Raw genomic sequence first — 21,729 nt, forward strand, 5'->3', positions numbered from 1 at the left:
CTAGAGACTGTCATACAGAGTGAAGTAAGTCAGAAAAACAAATACCATATGCTAACACATATATATGGAATCTAAAAAAAAAAAAAGGTTCTGAAGAACCTAAGGGCAGGACAGGAATAAAGACGCAGATGTAGAGAATGGATTTGAGGGGGAAGGGTAAGCTGGGACAAAGTGAGAGAGTGGCATGGACATATATACACTACTAAATGTAAAATAGATAGCTAGTGGGAAGCAGCTACAAAGGGAGATGAGCTCGGTGCTTTGTGACCACCTAGAGGGGTGGGATAGGGAGGGTGGGAGGGAGATGCAAGAGGGAGGAGATATGGGGATGTATGTATATGTATAGCTGATTCACTTTGTTATACAGTAGAAACTAACACACCATTGTAAAGCAGTTACACTCCAAATAAAGATGTTTTAAAAATTTAAAAAACTAAAATAAAATAAAATCCCTCGTTTCTCTTTGATTGATGGTTCTAACCCACACAGTTATCTTGTCTTTCACTGACCTGCTGCAGTTTACTGTCAGCACCACAGTTTATTTGGTCTCTCCAGCTAGATATAAACTCATAATCTGAGACCATATTTTATGCTTTATTTTTATTATATCAGCCTCTTCTCATTGACCTCCACCAATACCACTCAGAGTATAGACACAAAACAAACAGTTGATTCACCAAGTCTTTTAATCACTGTGGCAGCAGAAACATCCAGTCACCATAAGACCCTTAAGAATTTTTTAATTGTTGGTTTATTTAATAACAATTCTGTAGATTAGCCTATTCAGAACAATGTGTGCCTCAAAGACAAACCTAAGGTCTAACTATTATTAACCTAACTATTAATTGGACACCTGGGGATTAGGACCTAAAAAAGACCATGATGCAAATAGGCAGAATTCACCATACTCATAAAGAGCACAGGCTCCAGGGCCAGAAAGCAGCTCTACCACTTAGATGCTATTTAACTTTGGAAAAAATTACTTAATGTCTTTGTGCCTCAAGTTTACCAATATATAAAACAGGGTTGATAATACCAACCAAAGTGCTAGTGTGAAAAAGTGTCCAATGTATGTTAGTCATTATTACTTATTCTTGATAAAAGAACAGGCTCAATACTCTCAGAGCCACTGAATGATCAACAGTGCCGCTAATACTGAACTTACAATGGCGTCCTCTAAAATTACTTGGTTAGTTTCTAGCCTCTTGTATGCATATGCATAGAACACTGAATAGGCAGTAATGTCGACTGGGTATGATTAACCACTGGCTTTTGGATTGCAGAAAAAATTACTGCTACCATTTTAACATGGTGGCAGAGAAAACGGAAGTATGATTGTTTTCACTTCAGTTCAGTTCTAGGGAGTGAAACCAGACGATTGGTGGTAACAACAGGAGAAATCAGTGAGCTCTGCTGGCGACTGATAAGGTCATGAGATTCTACAGAGGCAAATAAATCAACTAGCCACTGGATCAATCAGACAAGTGACGTGGAAACAGGGGGAAGCCCCTCTCTTTCTGAAGAAGAGCAAGGAAAACTTCCTCCCATGGCTTGGCCTCTTCGTATCTCTACTCTGCAGAGACTCCCTGTTGCAAGGGAAGTAGGGAAGCAGAAAAATCTGCAAATATCTCCCAACATGTAATTAATGGTTTGCTGATCTTTTTATCAATTATCCTAGATGAAACACTCCATCAAAGCTCCTAATAAAGGTATAAACTTTTCATTTAACTAACTTTACAGTATGTACGTAAGTTCACTTAGAATTCTCTTGAGGGTGGAGGACTGGGGAGGAAGGAGATGCAGGGCCAAGCTGCAAATGTGCTGGATAGTGCTTCAAAGAGAACACTTGTCCAACTCTTCTTGTGATTTTCCTTTTTGTTCCAAATGCTGACCACCAAGAAGGGCTCTTAAGAGGAAGCCATTTTTGGTTGCCAAGGAAATTCTCACAAAGCCAAAGGATTTCTCTCAGAGCTGAGAACAGCCTCTCCTTAAGCAGAAGCAATCAGAAACATACAGGTGGCCAAGTCTACGACCACTGGACTTTTCACCTCCTTACCTCAGAATATAGGCAGATTAGCCAGCTCAGAGATCCAATTAGACCAGGAGAATAAACCCAGTTTTAGCCTTGATATTTTAAGCTTCTGAAAAAAGCCCCCAAAGTGAGCTGGGAGGCAGATGCTAGTGACTGTGATTCTTTTCACGTTAACTGAGTTGCTAAGCTTTTAGTGGAATGAATCAGAAAGGAGAAACTCAAATCTGACTGGCAAACAGTATTCTAGCAGTGGAGGAGGATTAATTAAAGTGTTTAAAAGACCTAGGACACAAATTGATATAATCTTTTGAGGAGGTAATTGGCAATACATGGTGACCCAGCAATTGCACTTACAAAATTTCTCCTTCAGAAATAATCATGAAAGAATGCAAAAAAAAAAAAAAAAAGTTACAATGAGGGCATTTCTTAAAGGCCTGTTTGTCTAACTGCAAAGAAATGAAAATAAGTAACTATCTATTAATAGAAGACCATTTAAATAAAATATGATTCATGTATACCATATAGCCTTCAAGGAAAATAAGGTAGACATCCGTGGTATTGTTAGTTTTTTTAAAAATCCAGTTGCAGAACAATATGATCCCATTTGTATTTTATATAAATAAGTATATATATTTTTATGCATAGAAAAAGTCTAGAAGACTACATCAACCTGCTAATAGTAGTTATATTGAGGGTGAGAATTTGTGAACTTTCACTTTCTGTTTTATTCATTTTTCCTTTGTTTGAATTTTTACAGCAATTTTGTATAATTATGAATCAGAAAAAACTAAAGTTTAAAAAACGTCATAGATAATAAAATGTTACTACAGAAAGTAAAGAATGAGTTCATGTTTATAGTTAGAATTATTATAAAGGTTTTTAATCATGCCCTTAGGATGTTTACCACAGGTGCTGCTGCTTTCCGGTTTGCCACTTCTAAGGGGAAAAAAGTGGTTTTTTTTTTTAAATGAAGTTCTGGTCAGAGGTAGGTAACGTGTGACATGAGAGCAGACATCCATTAAAGATAATTGTTGATGGCATTCTACTACTCTCTGCAATCTATTCTAAGTATATTTATGGCATTGGGATACAGGCAGACTGCTACATACTAGAAAGAGAAAAAAGTGACATCAAACATAAATCATGCTAGATAAGACATGCCATTTAAGGCATGTAAACCCTGCAATCCCTTTTGCTAAATGTTGAATACAGAACACCCTGCGGTGCTCCTGGAGTTCGATTTTCCCAGGTACTGGTGAGAGTGTGGCTCAGGACCCCACGGGGCGGCTCCGTCCTCCACCTACACATTCCGATGCCCCTTTTGGAACAATAAGGACTAAGACACTTGTCACTGTTCCTTAGAGAGACCTCTGGTGAGGGTTTCATGAGTCATGACATCAAAAAGAGAACTGCAGGTAACAGATATAATCACTCAAAAGCTCAATCTCACTACTCTTGGTGACCTACATCCATTTCTAGTGCATTAAAATATTTTAATTTTTAATAATATTAATTAAATAATTATTAATTCTAACTAATAGTGCATGGAAAATATTTTAACTAGGAAACTCATTTGCTTTCTTACAATACTTCAGTGGAACAGAAGAGCTCCCTTTGCCAACAGGAATGAGGTCTTGACATCTATGTCAAACACATTAAGAAATTGGCTATTGGGTCTGTTGAGCTGTTTAATGCACTGTGGTGCTCATCCAATGTTTAATTATAGGAACAACACCAGATGATCCAAAACATTAGCAAATTCCTCCATCTCATCACACGCTATCCCCAGTGATCTTTTTTCAGTGTAAATCACAACACACAACTCTCCAGGTAGAACTCCTAAAATAGTGTCTTACTGAACACAGAATAAAATTAAAAGGTCCCCCTGGGGCTTCCCGGGTGGCGCAGTGGTTGAGAGCCCACCTGCCGATGCAGGGGACATGGATTCGTGCCCCGGTCCGGGAGGATCCCACATGCCGCAAAGCGGCCGGGCCCGTGAGCCATGGTTGCTGAGCCTGCGCGTCCGGAGCCTGTGCTCCGCAATGGGAGAGGCCACAACTGTGAGAAGCCCAAGTACCGCGCAAAAAAAAAAAAAGGTCCCCTGCATGAAAAGGTTACGTGGCCTTATGTACGTCTGCATACCTGCTACTCCTGCTCCAGCCACTCTGGATTTTTTTTCCTTCTTCCTCTGTTATGAATATACCTTATTTATTCCTGCCTCAAGGCTATACTCTTGCTTTTTGTTCAGCCTAGAAACCTCTTCCCTCAGACTGTCTCTTCTCTGGTTAATCTTCTTACCTAAACCAGCTTTCCTGTACCTCTCCACATTATCCTACTGTATTTTCTAAATAACAACTATCATTGTGTAAAATTAACCTATTCATTTGTTTACTTGTTTTTGTTGTTTACTGTCTATCTGTTCCCAAAAGCACGGAAGCTCCTTGAGTCCAAAGATTTATCTGTCTCATTCACCTCTGGAACCCTAGCACTAAGAACGCTTTCTAGCACAGAATATACTCTTTAAATGAATGAATGAATTCAAATCATAGCAGCCTACAGTTATGGGGTGATTTAGAAGTTAACATTTGTTGCAGCTTGTTTTAAATTTTACATGGTTCTAAGTTTTACAAAAGGCTCCTGAAACACCTGAAAATACAAGACAGAGCTTAGATTACCTGAGATAAGTTAGACAGAGCTTAGATTACCTGAGATAAGTTTATCTCCCTTCACTTTCAAGCTGACACAAAACCTGTTTTTAAATGAAGGCTAGTTTTCTGTTCCAGATAAATGGCTTTCACAGGAAGTATATCATTATGAAAATGGTAAAATTCAATGATCGATTTCAACTGAGACCCAGGTCTAAGAACACAGGTTCTTGGAAATCACTATGAGTATCAGTGTTTCTCAAACTCTATTAATAAGTATTGGTTGTGAATTCTTTAAGAATATAGGAGGGCTTCCCTGGTGGCGCAGTGGTTGAGAGTCCACCTGCCGATGCAGGGGACACGGGCTTGTGCCCTGGTCCGGGAAGATCCCACATGCCGTGGAGCTGCTGGGCCCGTGAGCCATGGCCACTGAGCCTGCGCGTCCGGAGCCTGTGCTCCGCAACGGGAGAGGCCACAACAGTGAGAAGCCTGCGTACCGCAAAAAAAAAAAAAAAAAAAAAAAAAGGAATATGGGAGAGAGCATAAGGTGGGAGGAGGAACCTACAAAAAGTCAAATTTCTTATAGAAAGGGAAAAGGAAGGACAAGGCAGTTTTGTTAATCATCTAAGCAGCAAGCTAACCCCCTTGGAAAGGGGCTCCACAGATAACCACTGCAATGGTTTCACCAGTTCCCATCAAGGACTCCTGGCCAAAGGAAAGCTGTAGCCACTGAACCACAGTTACCAGTTGCAGTCACCAATACTGCAGTGACTAAGGACACCTAACGACTGTAACCTCCTCCTCAACAACATGCCTTTCTTATCAGGTTTTCACAGATGTGATTCCATCTGGATCTTTCCTGACACAGCAGTGTTTCAGCGGGCCCTGAAAAGATGCTAAAGACAAGTATCATAACCTCAGCAAATACGAGCCCTTCTCTGCCACTGCGTCTTCTCTGAGTAATGGAGTGAGACCACTCAGTGACCAATGCCAATCAGAGGGTTTTCTGGCTGAGCCGTGAAAAAGAATAGCAGGTGCTATTGTACTCTTCCATCACTGTGAATATGACATAGCTATGAATGCTAAGGGAAGCTGTATGTGAGCCTCAGGATGAAAATCAAAACGATGGAAAAGTCATCTCAGCTGAATTTAGTTGACTCAGTCCTGTATTACACACATGTAAGAAAAGGTTAGGGGGTTGTTCAATCACAAAATGTTTCTTCCTAGATTTCACTGTAAGGTAGTCATGGCTGAGCAGTTTCAAACTTCTACATGGATTACTGATTTCATCCTCTTACTCTCTGACAAAAATATTTAAATTTAGGTCTATCTCTACAAAAGACCAAGATTTCAAAAATAGATATTGAGACAACCAAGTATATTTAAAGATAACAGGCAACAGATAGTGTGAAAAATGATTACCATACACTTTAGAAATTAACCTTAGGCCAAATTCCACCAGGACACCAATGGATAGGTTCTCCGATAAGCTGGCTAAATAACGAGTATCAGGGAAGCGACAACCAGATAAAAAGTTACAAGGTTATATAAGCGCAAATGTCTCTCTAAGAATCTTCAAGGGATTTCTACATTTACTGCATTCACTACAGTCTACAGACTGCAATTTCACTTAAGGTTGGTCATATAATTGTGAGATGGTATTACATTATTGATAATCTTTTTTTTTTTTTTTTTGCGGTACGTGGGCCTCTCACTGTTGTGGCCTCTCCCGTTGCGGAGCACAGGCTCCGGACGCGCAGGCTCAGCGGCCATGGCTCACGGGCCCAGCCGCTCCGCGGCATGTGGGATCTTCCCGGACTGGAACATGAACCCGTGTCCCCTGCAACGGCAGGTGGACTCTCAACCACTGTGCCACCAGGGAAGCCCTATTGATAATCTTGAAAAGGAAAAAGAGCCCCTTTAAAAAAGTCATTGTACCACTGAGCACAGTATTTCCTCCAAAGAGTTAAAGCTATGAGGTAAAATAATAAGATTTTCTTATCTTCATAGCTGATTCCATACTCACATGAAAAGCAGAACTAACCCACTGCATTTGATAAGCACCCGTGGCAGTTGTAAATTTTTTCAAGCACAGAAAAGAAATAAAAGGTGATAGAAAAACAAATCAATCTAAGGTAATTGGGGAAGATAACTGGATAAAGAAGAAAAAAAATCCTCCATAGCAACAAAATAGAGGAGATTATTTATGTCCATTTACAAGTAGATGAGCTCCAGATGTATTTTCTAAAAAATCTACTTCTCCCCGGGTGTTTTTTGCTTAATAAATATAACATCCAAGTTGGAATACTGTTGAAGCATTGAATCACCTAAATTTTGGCGATGCTCTTTCTTCTGCTGTTAACTATTTTGAGCTATTTCTCAATAAAGCAGCCGCTACTGAAATCATAAGTACATAGGCTTAGCACAGCCAGAGAGAGAAAGTGCAGTCCACGGATTTGTTTCTTCTGTTTTCCCAAAACAGAATCTTATAAAAAACATGCCCTCGAATTTTGTCACTATGTAGCTGTCAGAAAGAGAAATTCTGCTCCTCTTCATATCTCTGAACATGAAAACCATTTCTTGTGCTACTGGGAAGTTATACAGCTCCAGGAAGTCATGAGGCACCATCGCAACTATTCGAATTGTATCCAGGCAGAATAATCAATCAGAAAACTTCAGTTCCAGTTGGATGGAAGTTTCTTGGGCCAACTTGGAAAAGCATACAGAACAAGTCTGACTACTGCCAAGATCATTTCCAGGACATTGGCTAATTAATTATAAAAGCTTTTTCAAAACAAATTTGAGCCTGGCAACCTTTTTTCCCTACCAGACAGAGAAAAAAACAGGTTAAAAAAGAAAAGCCCCAGTTTATTGTGTGTGTGTGTGTTTTGTTTTTTTTGCCATGGCTTCATCTTCTTAGCAAGCCCATTTTCTTCTTCTCACCCGAAAATGATCGAGGAGCTTTTGTATTTGAAGTTAATAAAATTGTTAAGTATAGAAACAGGAAATAATTAGTTTGAATTTGTACTCTACCTTTAGTTATAGAGGAGATGAATGGGTCAATTACAAAGCTTCTCTTCAAACTTTTTGGTGGGAAGCAAAGAATGGAGTTTCTTTCTCTTTGGAGGAATGAAGGGCTCATTGGATGAGCTATGCCTATTGTATTAGATAAATGAAGAAGGACAGTCGCTCTTATAATGATATACTCATCAACTACATTTTCTGGCTTTGAAAACAAAAAGAACAAACCTCCTGAATCAAATCTTCCTGGTTTCATCTTCACATGAACCTTGATGAATATGAGATGTCGGTGACAGGCATCAGAGATTCTGGTTTTAAGGACCACAAAGGCTTTATAGTGTTGACTTTAAAAATGCACAATGTGAGAGCTGCGAGTTAAGTTTTATCTGGCGCACAATGAGGACTGCAGCCGGGGAGACAGCAGTTTCAGATAACTCTGAGAAACTGCTCCAAGGAGGCAGGGGGAGGAGCCAGGATATATAAGAGTTTTGCAACAAAGGGCAGGCAGTCTGAACGTCACAAGATTATTGTTAATTAAAGAAAACCAGACATCTCAAGTTACGGAATTTAGCACTTTTCTATATATGGGAAGATGCAAGAGTCAGAGCTCACTGAAATCATTCCTTTGATATGCACCTCAGCTATCTGGGGCCAGGATCCTGTTTTTTCACATCCTGAGTTTCCTCAGGACTCACCTTAGGGAGTCTGTTGGCTGCTAGATGGCAGGTGTTCTTTTCAGCCCTGAGCTTCCTCAGGGCTCACCGGCTCACGATGGAGAGCTGCAATCCTTGATGACTGTGACATCCTTTGTTTATTAATATGGCAGGAAATATTCCATTTATAAATATCCCATTCCATTTATAAATATTCCATTTATCAATAGCAAAATCAACACCCTAAATCATAATGTTCTAACCTATTTCTTCTAACACTGGAATCAAAATCTCATGTAATACACATCATAAGTCATCAAATTTCTTCTGCATATGCTCAGATATGAAGACACCCAAGAAGGTAAGAAATTTCTCTCAGCATTTACCAGCGGCAATTGACAAACTCCTGACAAGAACTGTCCCCAGTAAAAGAAGCCTTCCTGAAAAAGTGTCAACCAGATATTCCTGACTCTGCCTTATCCAAGCCCCTGGCAAATCTCACGATCAGAATGTCGTTTGGTAAATGCTGTATGGAGCCAAAATGTACAAAATAGTTTTGAGGAAAATTCTCAACAAGTCCTAGTGGACTGAGGTTTCCCTTTCACTACTGGTATGAACCTGCCAACGAATCCAATATTTAAATGAGCTTCTCAGAAGCCACTGCAATGAGAAGCCCTCGCACCACAACGAAGAGTAGCCCCCACTCGCCGCAACTAGAGAAAGCCCACACGCAGCAACGAAGACCCAATGCAGCCAAAATTAAATAAAATTTAAAAATTTATTTAAAAAAAATAAATTTTAAAAAGGGCTTCCCTGGTGGTGCAGTGGTTGAGAGTCCACCTGCCGATGCAGGGGACACGGGTTCGTGCCCCGGTCCGGGAGGATCCCACATGCCGCGGAGCGGCTAGGCCCGTGAGCCATGGCCGCGGGGCCTGTGCTCCGCAACGGGAGAGGCAACAGCAGTGAGAGGCTCGCGTAACGCAAAAAAACAAAACAAAACAAAACAAAAACACATTTCTTTAAAAATAAAATAAACAATAAAAGTGAATGTAAACTGCCTCCAGGAAGCAATAAATAAATAAATGATCTTCTCCCACAGTATTTCAAGAGGTAGGCCAATGGTAGGGAGGAGAGCTAGCCATATTAGCATTTAAGGTTGGCGGGGGCAGCTGTAAAAGTCAAGAATTAATCTCAGTGCAGAGGTGGAGGTAATTAAGCCAAACCAAAGCAGAGTCTCTCTTCTGGGAAACACATGTAAGTTACGATGAGAAAGATTACACCAGATTTCAGAGAATCTTAAAAGTCGGGATAGTCTGAACTTCACTTGATATAAGCCATTATAAGCTTTTGATCCAGGGGAGAAATATAAGAGCAATGATATGAAAAGTGTATTGAATTGGGAGAAAATGGGGACAGGATTAATTCCCAAGGCTTTTCTAGCAATCTGTTCTGAGATAATGAAGGCCCTACTAGGGTGCTGTTGTTTAGAAGGAGAAGGAAGAAAGAATCCAAAAGCCATTTCACAAGAAAGAACATAATTTCACCTTCCCTGCACTTTTGAGAGTTCACCAAGGTCTAAAAAACCTCTGTCAGTTAAAGAAGAACATTGTTGTAAACAAGGCTTCATTGTCTTAGAAATACATAATTCAGATTTCTTTATTCAGGTAGAATTTTCAACCAATTAGTCCAAATAACTCATTTCATTTTTTAATGTAAAGTGCAAAATTATACCCAGTCACCATTTTCTACTAGTTTCAAGCCCAGATACCCACCCAACTAGGAAAATGGACCAGTTTCTACCATATTCTTTTTAAAAGAAAGCAAATCGAGATTCAAAACCTAATTACTTTTCATTTCAAATAGGTTACTTCCTATATGCTTTAATAGATAAACATACAGCTAACAAGACTGTCATTACCTTTGCCTGAAATATCCCCTCAAAGTTAACAACCGCCAGCATTTCCTACCCCTTTACAGTTTACCAAACCAGTTTTTTCCACAAATCATCTTATTTAACCATCACAATAAACTTGAGGTAGGAATTAATATTACTATTTTAAAGCTAAGAGAACTGTAGCTCCAAGATTTAAACTGCCCAAGTGAATTCATCTATAAGAGTTGGAGTAGAGACTCTTATCTTCTGAACTTCAAATCCCTTCACACACTGCTTCCCCTTCCCTCAGAGAAGGTGAAAAAAACAAAACAAAACAATCTACACATGTTCGTTCGTTTTAAGTTAGAGGACCATCATTTCTAATCTTTTCCCAGCATCTTCTAGATATACATTTAGTCTTACATTTCAAAGAAGCAGGAATTCTTTGCTTACCTGGTCCTTCTCTGGTTTATCAGAGATGTCATTCAGACTGGAAGAAGTCAGATTCCTGTGGGCCATGGCTGGGCTACCTGGAAAAACAGAAGTGAACCCTAATTAAAGACTTCTTGTTAACAACACAAAGAGTTTGGTTGTACATTTCATGACCACTAGTAGATGACGATGGGAATGGTGATGATGTTTAAGCTACATTAGGATTCTCCTGAACAGGTTTCCAGAGCTGAAAAGTTAGTTTAGAGCACTAACATGGTTAAATGAAAAATGTATAAAATCCCAAATACTTTCTTTAAGTCTTCTGGCTCCGTTTCATGATAAGTTAAACTTTCAAAGAAATGTGTAAAACAATAAGCATAAAAATAAACTCACTCCTGTTTTTGGTTTGCCTTTTGTTACGGCCCTTTACACACATCCTAATCTACCTATTTCTGTTGCCTATAGAGATGGGCTTTTTCCTCATCTCAGTAGAGCCAGCGCCAGGGGAAAAAAAGGCCTGGACCTCCTCTCCCCCAGCCTCTGCAGTCCTTCCTAGGGCACCACTTGCTCTGATCAACCCAAAAAGCCATCTGCACTCCATTCTCTGCCTAACACTTTGATCAAGAATATTTCTCCGTAATGGGCATCTGATCCAGAATCCCAATTCTTTGCCTCAAAGCAGTGTTATCACAGCTCCCCTTATTTCCTGCATTCCCATTTGCCAGACTAAAGTAAGTGTATCCCTTCTTCCCCTTAACACGCCAAACTTCTTATTCAAGTCAAGCGATGGATTTCATCAGGAATACTCCATGGGAACCAAGCTCCCCAGCTGTAAAGCTGCTGCAGGTAAAATCCATTGGCAATCCAGCCAGTGACTTCAGACATGGTTATATGAGAACAGAGAGGAGGGACATCTAGAAGAGGGATAGACCATTTTCAAATAGACTGGTTAATCAACAAAATACTGAGCTTTCATTCTGCAGGTGAACCTGAAATTTCCAGGCTTACTAAGCAAAAGAGTAATTCTTCAAAGCCAGGGTGTTTAGCCACCCCCCCCCCCGCCCCCGCAGTGTGCTGAGTAATGGGTTCACCATTTAATCCCCTGTGATCTGACTCAGGCTGGTCTTCACACCAAGAGGACAAGGGTTGAAAAACAAGCATCAAGGTTCGAACACAGCTTCACATTTACTTCCACATAATTCTTTAGATTACGGATTTCCATTCCTTCAGACCAAACCTTCTACACATAATTTTGCAAGAGACTCAAATCTACCCCCTAATAATTTAACGTCTATATAACAGCAGCTCTTTAAATAATATAATTGTCTTTAACTACTAGATCAATTTTCTTGAGTTGGCAAAACAGGATATTTTCCACTCTGCTGCATTTCATTGAGTAAGCATGGCCTAGATCTCTTAAACACTTTACCTGGTAGAATGTTTTATTCTAGGAAAATCTGAGCACAGGGCATTCTTCAAAGGAAAGTAACATGTGAAAAACTGCTTTATGAGCAAAATTAAAAGAAGCTCTTTGAAAGCCACATTCTCTTCTCTGAACCACGTACTAGGTTTCTAGTGTCCACTCAACACAAAAGACACCAAGACACCAGGCCCAAACAAGAATGCCTCCAAATAATGCTGGGCTTGAAACTAAGGAAATGATGAGTACATACAATTTTATACTTTACATTAGAAAATAAAACTAGTCTTTTGGACTAAATGGGTGAAAATTCTACCTGCATAAAAGTCTGAACTAGATATTCTTAGTGCAATGAAGTCTTAGCAAACCCTTAATCATAAGTTAAAAGCAACTTATGTAAATGAATAGATGAGATTGATTTCTAATTATTAAATCAATTGTACATAAGCAGCAATACTGAAATGAATTTGAAAGCAATTTTTCATTAAGTAATTTAAATTTCCTGGGCAATATTCTAAACTCCCTGATTTGCTTTGGAAATTCTTTATAAATACTACAAAGGTACATTTCAACTCAAGCACTGTCCTAATTGCTGCAAAATATGAATAAGTAGAAGCCAAATGAATAAAGTTTCCATTATAATGGTAATCCTAACTGATGTCACAACTTTTCCAAGAAGCCTCATATACTGTCTCATTTCTCTCATTTCTGAAAGACAGTTATAGGATGGCTATCTATATTTGTACTATATGGGGGAGTAGGGAGGCACAGGGATAAGGAAGTTGCAGGAACCAGATGGGGAAGAGGAGGCCAAGGTTAAGAAACAATCACATCTATTGTTCCTCCCAACCTTATCTGATTCTCATTAATAAAAGTAATATTAACAGCTTCACTGATGTTTAACTTTGTACTACACTGAAAGAATTCAGAAGTCAACACTTTTAGGTAAACCTTAAGCAAGATGATCCGCATTCTTGCATCTTTTCCCATCTCCCTCCCTATCAAACTCTCCACCCCTACCCTGCAACACCCTGAACCAGGGACAAAAGCTTCCCAATGTTCTAAATCAGTGGTGGCCAAAGTGTTGTTCCCAGACCAGCAGTATCAGCATCACCTGAGCACGTGTTAGAAATGTAAATTCTTGGAACTCACCCCAGACCAACTATATCAAACTCTGGGCAAGGGGTCTAGCAAGGTGGGTTTTAACAAACCTTTGAAATGATTTTGAAGCAAGCTAAAGTTGGAGAACCACTGCTCTACATAAATCAGTTATCTTAACCGGAGGCTGTGTCCGGGTCAGAACTGAATTGAAAGAAACATATAACTTGATGTAGCAAGAGAGGTAGCTCTGATAAACTTGTCCTCCTCCAAGCCACTGCTCCAAACTATCATATCTCAAGCAAATCATTAAGTTAGCATCCTTGCCACATAAACACACACAAAAAGATCATACATGGCCCTTCCTCTAAATCCTCGCCTACACAGTCAAATAAATAAATAACTTTGTTAACAGAACTCACTGTTTAATCAGACTTTTCCAGAAACATATCACCCAAATCAAAGAAGACAAGGACAAGATATTACAAACCAGATTATATCTGGGAATCAGAAATTTCCGTGTGGCACTTTAGCAAACCTGGGAAACTTACACAACAGGACCCTAACAATGTTCTACTGTGGATATTTTGCACCTAACAGTCAACAAGACACATTGTCAGGATAAGTCAGTGCTTTCTAGAGTTTTAACCTATGATGTGAACTCATTATACTGCAATCTTGAGTGAGTGGGGGTAGCAGAGGCAAATGTCACCTTGTAACAAAAAGGTGAAATACAAGCCTACCCCAAACCATACTACTTATTGTGCAAGTGATGATTCACCTACTCAAAGCTACCACTAATAGGCCTTTTCTATCTAATATCCAGGGTGAATGAACATCTCATAACTGGTCTCGGTCCAAAGGAACTTTGTTTATTTATTTATTATTGTTGAATTTTATTTTTTTATGCAGCAGGTTCTTATTAGTCATCCATTTCATACACATCAGTGTATACATGTCAATCCCAATCTCCCAATTAATCACACCACCATCCCCACCCCACCGCGGCTTTCCCCCCTTGGTGTCCATACGCTTGTTCTCTATGTCTGTGTCTCAATTTCTACCCTGCAAACCAGTTCATCTATATCATTTTTCTAGGTTCCACATATATGCGTTAATATACGATATTTGTTTTCCTCTTCCTGATTTACTTCACTCTGAATGACAGTCTCTAGATCCATCCACGTTTCTACAAACGACCCAATTTCATTCCTTTTTATGGCGGAGTAATATTCCACTGTATATATGTACCACATCTTCTTTACCCATTCATTTGTCAATGGGCATTGAGGTTGCTTCCATGTCCTGGCTATTGTAAATAGTGCTGCAATGAATATTTGGGTGCATGTGTCTTTTTGAATTACGGTTTTCTCTGAGTATATGCCCAGCAGTGGGATTGCTGAGTCATATGGTAATTCTATTTTTAGTTTTTTAAGGCACCTCCATACTGTTCTCCATAGTGGCTGTATCAATTTACATTCCCACCAATAGTGCAAGAGGGTTCCCTTTACTCCACACCCTCTCCAGCACTTGTTGTTTGTAGATTTTCTGATGATGCCCATTCTAACTGGTATGAGGTGATACTTCATTGTAGTTTTGATTTGCATTTCTCTAATAATTAGTGATGTTGAGCAGCTTTTCATGGGCTTCCTGGCCATCTGTATGTCTCTTTGGAGAAATGTCTATTTAGGTTTTCTGCCCATTTTTGGATCGGGTTGTTTGTTTTTTTAATATTGAGCTGCATGAGCTGTTTATATATTTTGGAGATTAATCCTTTGTCCCTTGATTCATTTGTAAATATTTTCTCCCATTCTGAGGGTTGTCTTTTCATCTTGTTTGTAGTTTCCTTTGCTGTGCAAAAGCTTTTAAGTTTCATTAGGTCCCATTTGTTCATTTTTCTTTTTATTTCCATTACTCTAGAATGTGGATCCAAAAAGATCTTGCTGTGATTTATGTCAAACAGTGTTCTTCTTATGTTTTCCTCTAAGAGTTAAATAGTGTCTGGTCTTACATTTAGGTCTTTAATCATTTTGAGTTTATTTTTGTGTATGGTGTTAGGGAGTGTTCTAATTTCATTCCTTTACATGTAGCTGTCCAGTTTTCCCAGCACAACTTATTGAAGACACTGTCTTTTCTCCATTGTATATCCTTGCCTCCTTTGTCATAGATTAGTTCACCATAGGTGCATGGGTTTATCTCTGGGCTTTCTATCCTGTGCCACTGATCTATATTTGTTTTTGTGCCAGTACCATATTGTCTTGATTACTGTAGCTTTGTAGTATAGCCTGAAGTCAGGGAGTCTGATTCCTCCAGCTCCGTTTTTTTCCCTCACGACTGCTTTGGCTATTCGGGGTCTTTTTTGTCTCCACACAAATTTTAAGATTTTTTGTTCTAGTTCCGTAAAAAATGCCACTGGTAATTTGATAGGGATTGCATTGAATCTGTAGATTGCTTTGGGTAGTAGAGTCATTTTCACAATATTGATTCTTCCAATCCAAGAACATGGTATATCTCTCCAACTGTTTGTATCATCTTTAATTTCTTTCATCAGTGTCTTAGAGTTTTCTGCATACAGGTCTTTTGTCTCCCTAGATAGGTTTATTCCTAGGTATGTTATTCTTTTTGCTGCAATGGTAAATGGGAGTGTTTCCTTAATTTCTCTTTCAGATTTTTCATCATTAGTGTATAGTAATGCAAGAGATTTCTGTGCATTAATTTTGTATCCTGCTACTTTACCAAATTCATTGAATCGCTCTAGTAGTTTTCTGGTGGCATTTTTAGGATTCTCTATGTATAGTATCATGTCATCTGCAAACAGTGACAGTTTTACTTCTTCTTTTCCAATTTGGATTCCTTTTATTTCTTTTTCTTCCCTGATTGCCATGGCTAGGACTTCCAAAACTATGTTGAGTAAGAGTGGTGAGAGTGGACATCCTTGTCTTGTTCCTGATCTTAGAGGAAATGCTTTCAGTTTTTCACCATTGAGAATGATGTTTGCTGTGGGTTTGTCATATATGGCCTTTATTATGTTGAGGTAGGTTCCCCCTATGCCCACTTTCTGGAGAGTTCTTATCATGAATGGGTATTGAGTTTTGTCAAAAGCTTTTTCTGTATCTATTGAGATGATCATATGGTTTTTATTCTTCAATTTGTTAATATGGTGTAGCACATTGATTGATTTGCGTATACTGAAAAATCCTTGCATCCCTGGGATAAATCCCACTTGATCATGGTGTATGATCCCTTTAATGTGTTGTTGGATTCTGTTTGCTAGTATTTTGTAGACGATTTTTGCATCTATATTCATGAGTGATATTGGTTTGTAATTTGCTTTTTTTGTAGTATCTTTGTCTGGTTTTGGTATCAGGGTGATGGTGGCCACATAGAATGAGTTTGGGAGTGCTCCTTCCTCTGCAATTTTTGGAAGAGTTTGAGAAGGATGGGTGTTAGCTCTTCTCTAAATGTTTGATAGAATTCACCTGTGAAGCCATCTGGTCCTGGACGTTTGTTTGTTGGAAGATTTTTAATCACAGTTTCAATTTCAGTACTTGTGACTGGTCTGTTCATATTTTCTCTTTCTTCCTGGTTCAGTCTTAGAAGGTTATACCTTTCTAAGAATTTGTCCATTTCTTCCAGGTTGTCCATTTTATCAGTATAGAGTTGCTTGTAGTAGTCTCTTAGGATGCTTTGTATTTCTGCGGTGTCTGTTGTAACTTCTCCTTTTTCATTTTTTATTGATTTGAGTCCTATCCCTCTTTTTCTTGATGAGGCTGGCTAATGGTTTATCAATTTTGCTTATCTTCTCAAAGAACCAGCTTTTAGTTTTACTGATCTTTGCTCCTATTTTCTTTGTTTCTATTTCATTTATTTCTGCTCTGATCTTTATGATTTTTTTCCTTCTACTAACTTTGGGTTTTGTTTGTTCTTCTTTCTCTAGTTCCTTTAGGTGTAAGGTTAGATTGTTTAGTTGAGCTGTTTGTTGTTTCTTGACGTCGGATTGTATTGCTATAAACTTCCCTCTTAGAACTGCTTTTGCTGCATCCCACAGGTTTTGGATCATCGAGTTTTCATTGTCATTTGTCTCTAGGTATTTTTTTATTTCCTCTTTGATTTTTTCAGTGATCTCTTGGTTATTTAATAACATATTGTTTAGCCTCCATGTGTTTGTGTCTTTTAGGTTTTTTTCCTTGTAACTGATTTCTAACCTCATAGCATTGTGGTCAGAAAAGATGCTTGATATAATTTCAATTTTCTTAAATTTACTGAGGCTTGATTTGTGACCCAAGATGTGGTCTATCCTGGAGAATGTTCCATGCACACTTGAGAAGAAAGTGTAATGTGCTGTTTTGGGATGGAATGTCCTGTAAATATTAATTAAATGTCTCTGGTCTATTGTGTCATTTAAAGCTTGTGTTTCCTTATTAATTTTCTGTTTGGATGATCTGTCCATTGGTGTAAGTGAGGTGTTAAAGTCCCCCATTATTATTGCGTTACTGTTGACTTCCTCTTTTAGAGCTGTTAGCAGTTGCCTTATGTATTAAGGTGCTCTTATGTTGGGTGCATATATCTTTATAATTGTTATATCTTCTTCCTGGATTTATCCCTTGATCATTATGTAGTGTCCTTCCTTGTCTCTTGTAACATTCTTTATTTTAAAGTCTATTTTATCTGATATGAGTATTGCTACTCCAGCTTTCTTTTGATTTCCATTTGCATGGAATATCTTTTTCCATGCCCTCACTTTCAGTCTGTATGTGTCCCTAGGTCTGAAGTGGGTCTCTTGTAGACAGCATATATATGGGTCCTGTTTTGTATCCATTTAGCAAGCCTGTGTCTTTTGGTTGGAGCATTTAATCCATTCACATTTAAGGTAATTATTGATATGTATGTTCCGATTACCATTTTCTTAATTGTTTTGGGTTTGTTTTTGCAGGTCCTTTTCTTCTCTTGTGTTTTCCACTTAGAGAAGTTTCTTTAGCATTTGTTGTAGAGCTGTTTTGGTGGTGCTGAATTCTCTTAGCTTTTGCTTATCTGTAAAGCTTTTGATTTCTCCATCAAATCTGAATGAGATCCTTGCTAGGTAGAGTAATCTTTGTTGTAGGTTCTTCCCTTTCATCACGTTAAATATGTCACGCCACTCCCTTCTGGCTTGTAGAGTTTCTGCTGAGAAATCAGCTGTTAACCTTATGAGAGGTTCTTTGTATGTTATTAGTCATTTTTCCCTTGCTGCTTTCAATAATTTTTCGTTGTCTTTGATTTTTGCCAATTTGGTTACTATGTGTCTCAGCATGTTTCTCCTTGGGCTTATCCTGTATGGGACTCTCTGTGCTTCCTGGACTTGGGTGGCTATTTTCTTTCCCATGTTACGGAAGTTTTCAACTATAATCTCTTCAGATATTTTCTTGGGTCCTTTCTCTCTCTCTCCTCCTTCTGCGACTCCTATAATGTGAATGTTGTTGCGTTCAATGTTGTCCCAGAGGTCTCTTAGGCTGTCTTCATTTCTTTTCATTCTTTTTTCTTTATTCTGTTCCACAGCAGTGAATTCCACCATTCTGTATTCAAGGTCACTTACCTATTCTTCTGCCTCAGTTATTCTGCTATTGATTCCTTCTAGTGTAGTTTTCATTTAAGTTATTGTATTGTTCATCTCTGTTTGTTTGTTTTTTAATTCTTCTAGGTCTTTCTTAAACATTTATTGCATCTTCTCAGTCTTTGCCTCCATTCTTTTTCCAAGGTTCAGGATCATCTTCACTATCATTATTCTGAATTCTTTTTCTGGAAGGTTTCCTATCTCCACTTCATTTATTTGTTTTCCTGGGGGTTTTATCTTGTTCCTTCATCTGGTACATAGCCCTCTGCCTTTTCATCTTGTCTATCCTTCTGTGAATGTGGTTTCTGTTCCACAGGCTGCAGGATTGTTGTTCTTCTTGCTTCTGCTGTCTGCCCTCTGGTGGATGAGGCTATGGAAGAGGCTTGTGCAAGTTTCCTGATGGGAGGGACTGGTAGTGGGTAGAGCTGGGTGTTGCTCTGGTGAGTAGAGCTCAGTAAAACTTTAATCTGCTTGTCTGCTGATGGGTGGGGCTGGGTTCCCTCCCTGTTGGTTGTTTGGCCTGAAGTGACCCAACACTGGAGCCTGCCTGAGCTCTTTGGTGGGGCTAATGGTGGACTTTGGGAGGGTTCACACCAAGGAGTACTTCCCAGAACTTCTACTGCCAATGTCCTTGTTCTCACAGTGAGACGCAGCCACATCCCTGCCTCTGCAGGAGACCCTCCAACACTAGCAGGTACGTCTGGTTCAGTCTCCCATGGGGTCACTGTTCCTTCCCCTTGGTCCTGAGGCGCACACTACTTTGTGTGTGCCCTCCAAGAGTGGAGTCTTTATTTCCCCTGTCCTGTCAAAGTCCTGCAATCAAATCCCGCTAGCCTTCAAAGTCTGATTCTCTGGGAATTCCTCCTCCCGTTGCCGGACCCCCAGGCTGGGAAGCCTGACGTGGGGCTCAGAACCTTCACTCCAGTGGGTGGACTTCTGTGGTATAAGTGTTCTCCAGTTTGTGAGTCACCCACCCAGCAGTTATGGGATTTGATTTTATTGTGATTGTGCCCCTCCTACCATTTCATTGTGGCTTCTCCTTTGTCTTTGGATGTGGGGTATCTTTTTTGGTGAGTTCCAGTGTCTTCCAGTCAATGACTGTTCAGCAGTTAGTTGTGATTCTGGTGCTCTCATAAGAGGGAATGAGAGCACGTCCTTCTACTCCACCATTTTGAACCAATCTCGAAACTTTGTTTCTTTAAATTTTATTTTTATAAAAAGAAGAAAAAGAAGAAGAACCAGCCTCGAGTGTATAATCATAATTAATTTCTATATCACTGTATTTTGGCCATAAGAAAAAGAAAGATTTTGAGAAGTACATTTTCAAGCAGTTTCACACAATCAAAAACAATTTCATTTTCAAAGTACCCACTTGGCAGGTACATACTGTCTTCTATAAACATTAATTGCATTCTGTACTAAGTTTGAAAATCATTGCTATTCTTTAGCACACATGTAGCAATTCATAAAGTCCTTTGCAATTGTATCTATTATATACAATAAAAAGGAGTGAGGAGAATGTACAGCATAGAAAGGTGATGATACTTGTATGTGTACATATTGGGTAAAAATGTAAAGATGTATGCCATGCAATGCACATAAACTGACCCCCCATATCATACCCTTATAATAAGCCTATACAATATATTCTCTGTACCCCCGCTGACTCATTGATACTCTTTTCCCCCTTTGTTGACATAACAAATCTACTAGAAAATGTGTATACCTAAGATTAAGGGTCAACTCATCTTTTTGAGTATAAGTACGTTAACTTACATTATCTTACTTAATCCTCACATAAACACTTTGAGATTAGTATTATTATTACCACTTTATACATAAAATGAACTTCAAGGAGGTTAAGTTCATGATCACACAGCAAGTGGTAAAACTGTAATTTCAATCTGTATCTCATAATACCAATCCCATTACCTCTGGGGGGGGGGGTGGGTCTCTCTATGTTATTTACATAAATAAACATACAAACATCATCATTTCTAATGAAGAGAAAATATAATGTATAACCGCAAAGAATATATTCTATTTCCATGCCAATTACATGCAATATAAAAACCACCAAGGATGCTTAAGGCAGAAATGTTCTTGGTTTCCAATCTAGCTGTTCCCAAAGATGGAGTTTGCATATCTTTACTTTTTCATTTTCATAAAGAAAAGGAGAAAAAGATTGAATTCAGCTAATCTGCTTGCCAGAGTGATTAAATAGTAGCCCCAAACCACAGCTCTGTGACAAAGAAGAAAGGATGCTAAAAGCAATAGCAAAGTAATTATAAAAGCAATAATGCCACATGCTTCTGAATGTCCTAATTCATAGTCATAGCCAAGGTGTCTGTAAAATTCCACAATGTACATACAGCCAATTCTCCATTATTTCCATATTAGTTTTGTACCTTTCAAGGTACTCCAACTGCAATTTCTTCCAATTTCAACCACGAAAAACAGGAATATAATGCAACAAGGAGAATAAATCACTTGGGATACTCACAATGAGTTTGACTGAGAAAGTCTAGAAGGAATGGCTGGGATAAGCTTGCATTTTGTCAGATCAGTTTCCTAATCTTCCATAGCAACAGACCATCAAGAGCTGTCCCCACCAAAAATAATTTAAAAATAAGCATGTCATCAAGACCTCCAACCCAGTGTCATTGCCCACCTCTAAATAAAATACAGAAATATTTAAAATATAAATATTAGGGGGCTTCCCTGGTGGTGCAGTGGTTGAGAGTCCGCCTGCCGATGCAGGGGACACGGGTTCGTGCCCCAGTCTGGGAGGATCCCACATGCCGCGGAGCGGCTAGGCCCGTGAGCCATGGCCGCTGAGCCTGCGCGTCCGGAGCCTGTGCTCCGCAACGGGAGAGGCCACAGCAGTGAGAGGCCCGCGTACAGAAGAAAAAAAAAAAAAAAATATATATATATATATATATATATATATATATATATATATATA

At 39.0% G+C, this 21,729-nt stretch overlaps 1 protein-coding gene across 4 annotated transcripts in view; it reads right to left on the bottom strand.

Moving 5' to 3' along the window:
- Window positions 1–21,729, bottom strand: part of SLC4A4 (solute carrier family 4 member 4) — a 356,040-nt gene that overhangs the window by 142,954 nt on the left and 191,357 nt on the right. For all 4 annotated transcript variants that reach the window (XM_060012413.1, XM_060012412.2, XM_060012411.2 and 1 more), the window contains one exon: window positions 10,678–10,754. In XM_060012413.1, the coding sequence (XP_059868396.1) occupies window positions 10,678–10,754 (77 nt within the window). The remainder of the gene's footprint in view (window positions 1–10,677; window positions 10,755–21,729) is intronic.

This window comes from Delphinus delphis, chromosome 5, assembly GCF_949987515.2.
Source record: "Delphinus delphis chromosome 5, mDelDel1.2, whole genome shotgun sequence".
Classification (NCBI taxonomy): Eukaryota; Metazoa; Chordata; class Mammalia; order Artiodactyla; family Delphinidae; genus Delphinus; species Delphinus delphis.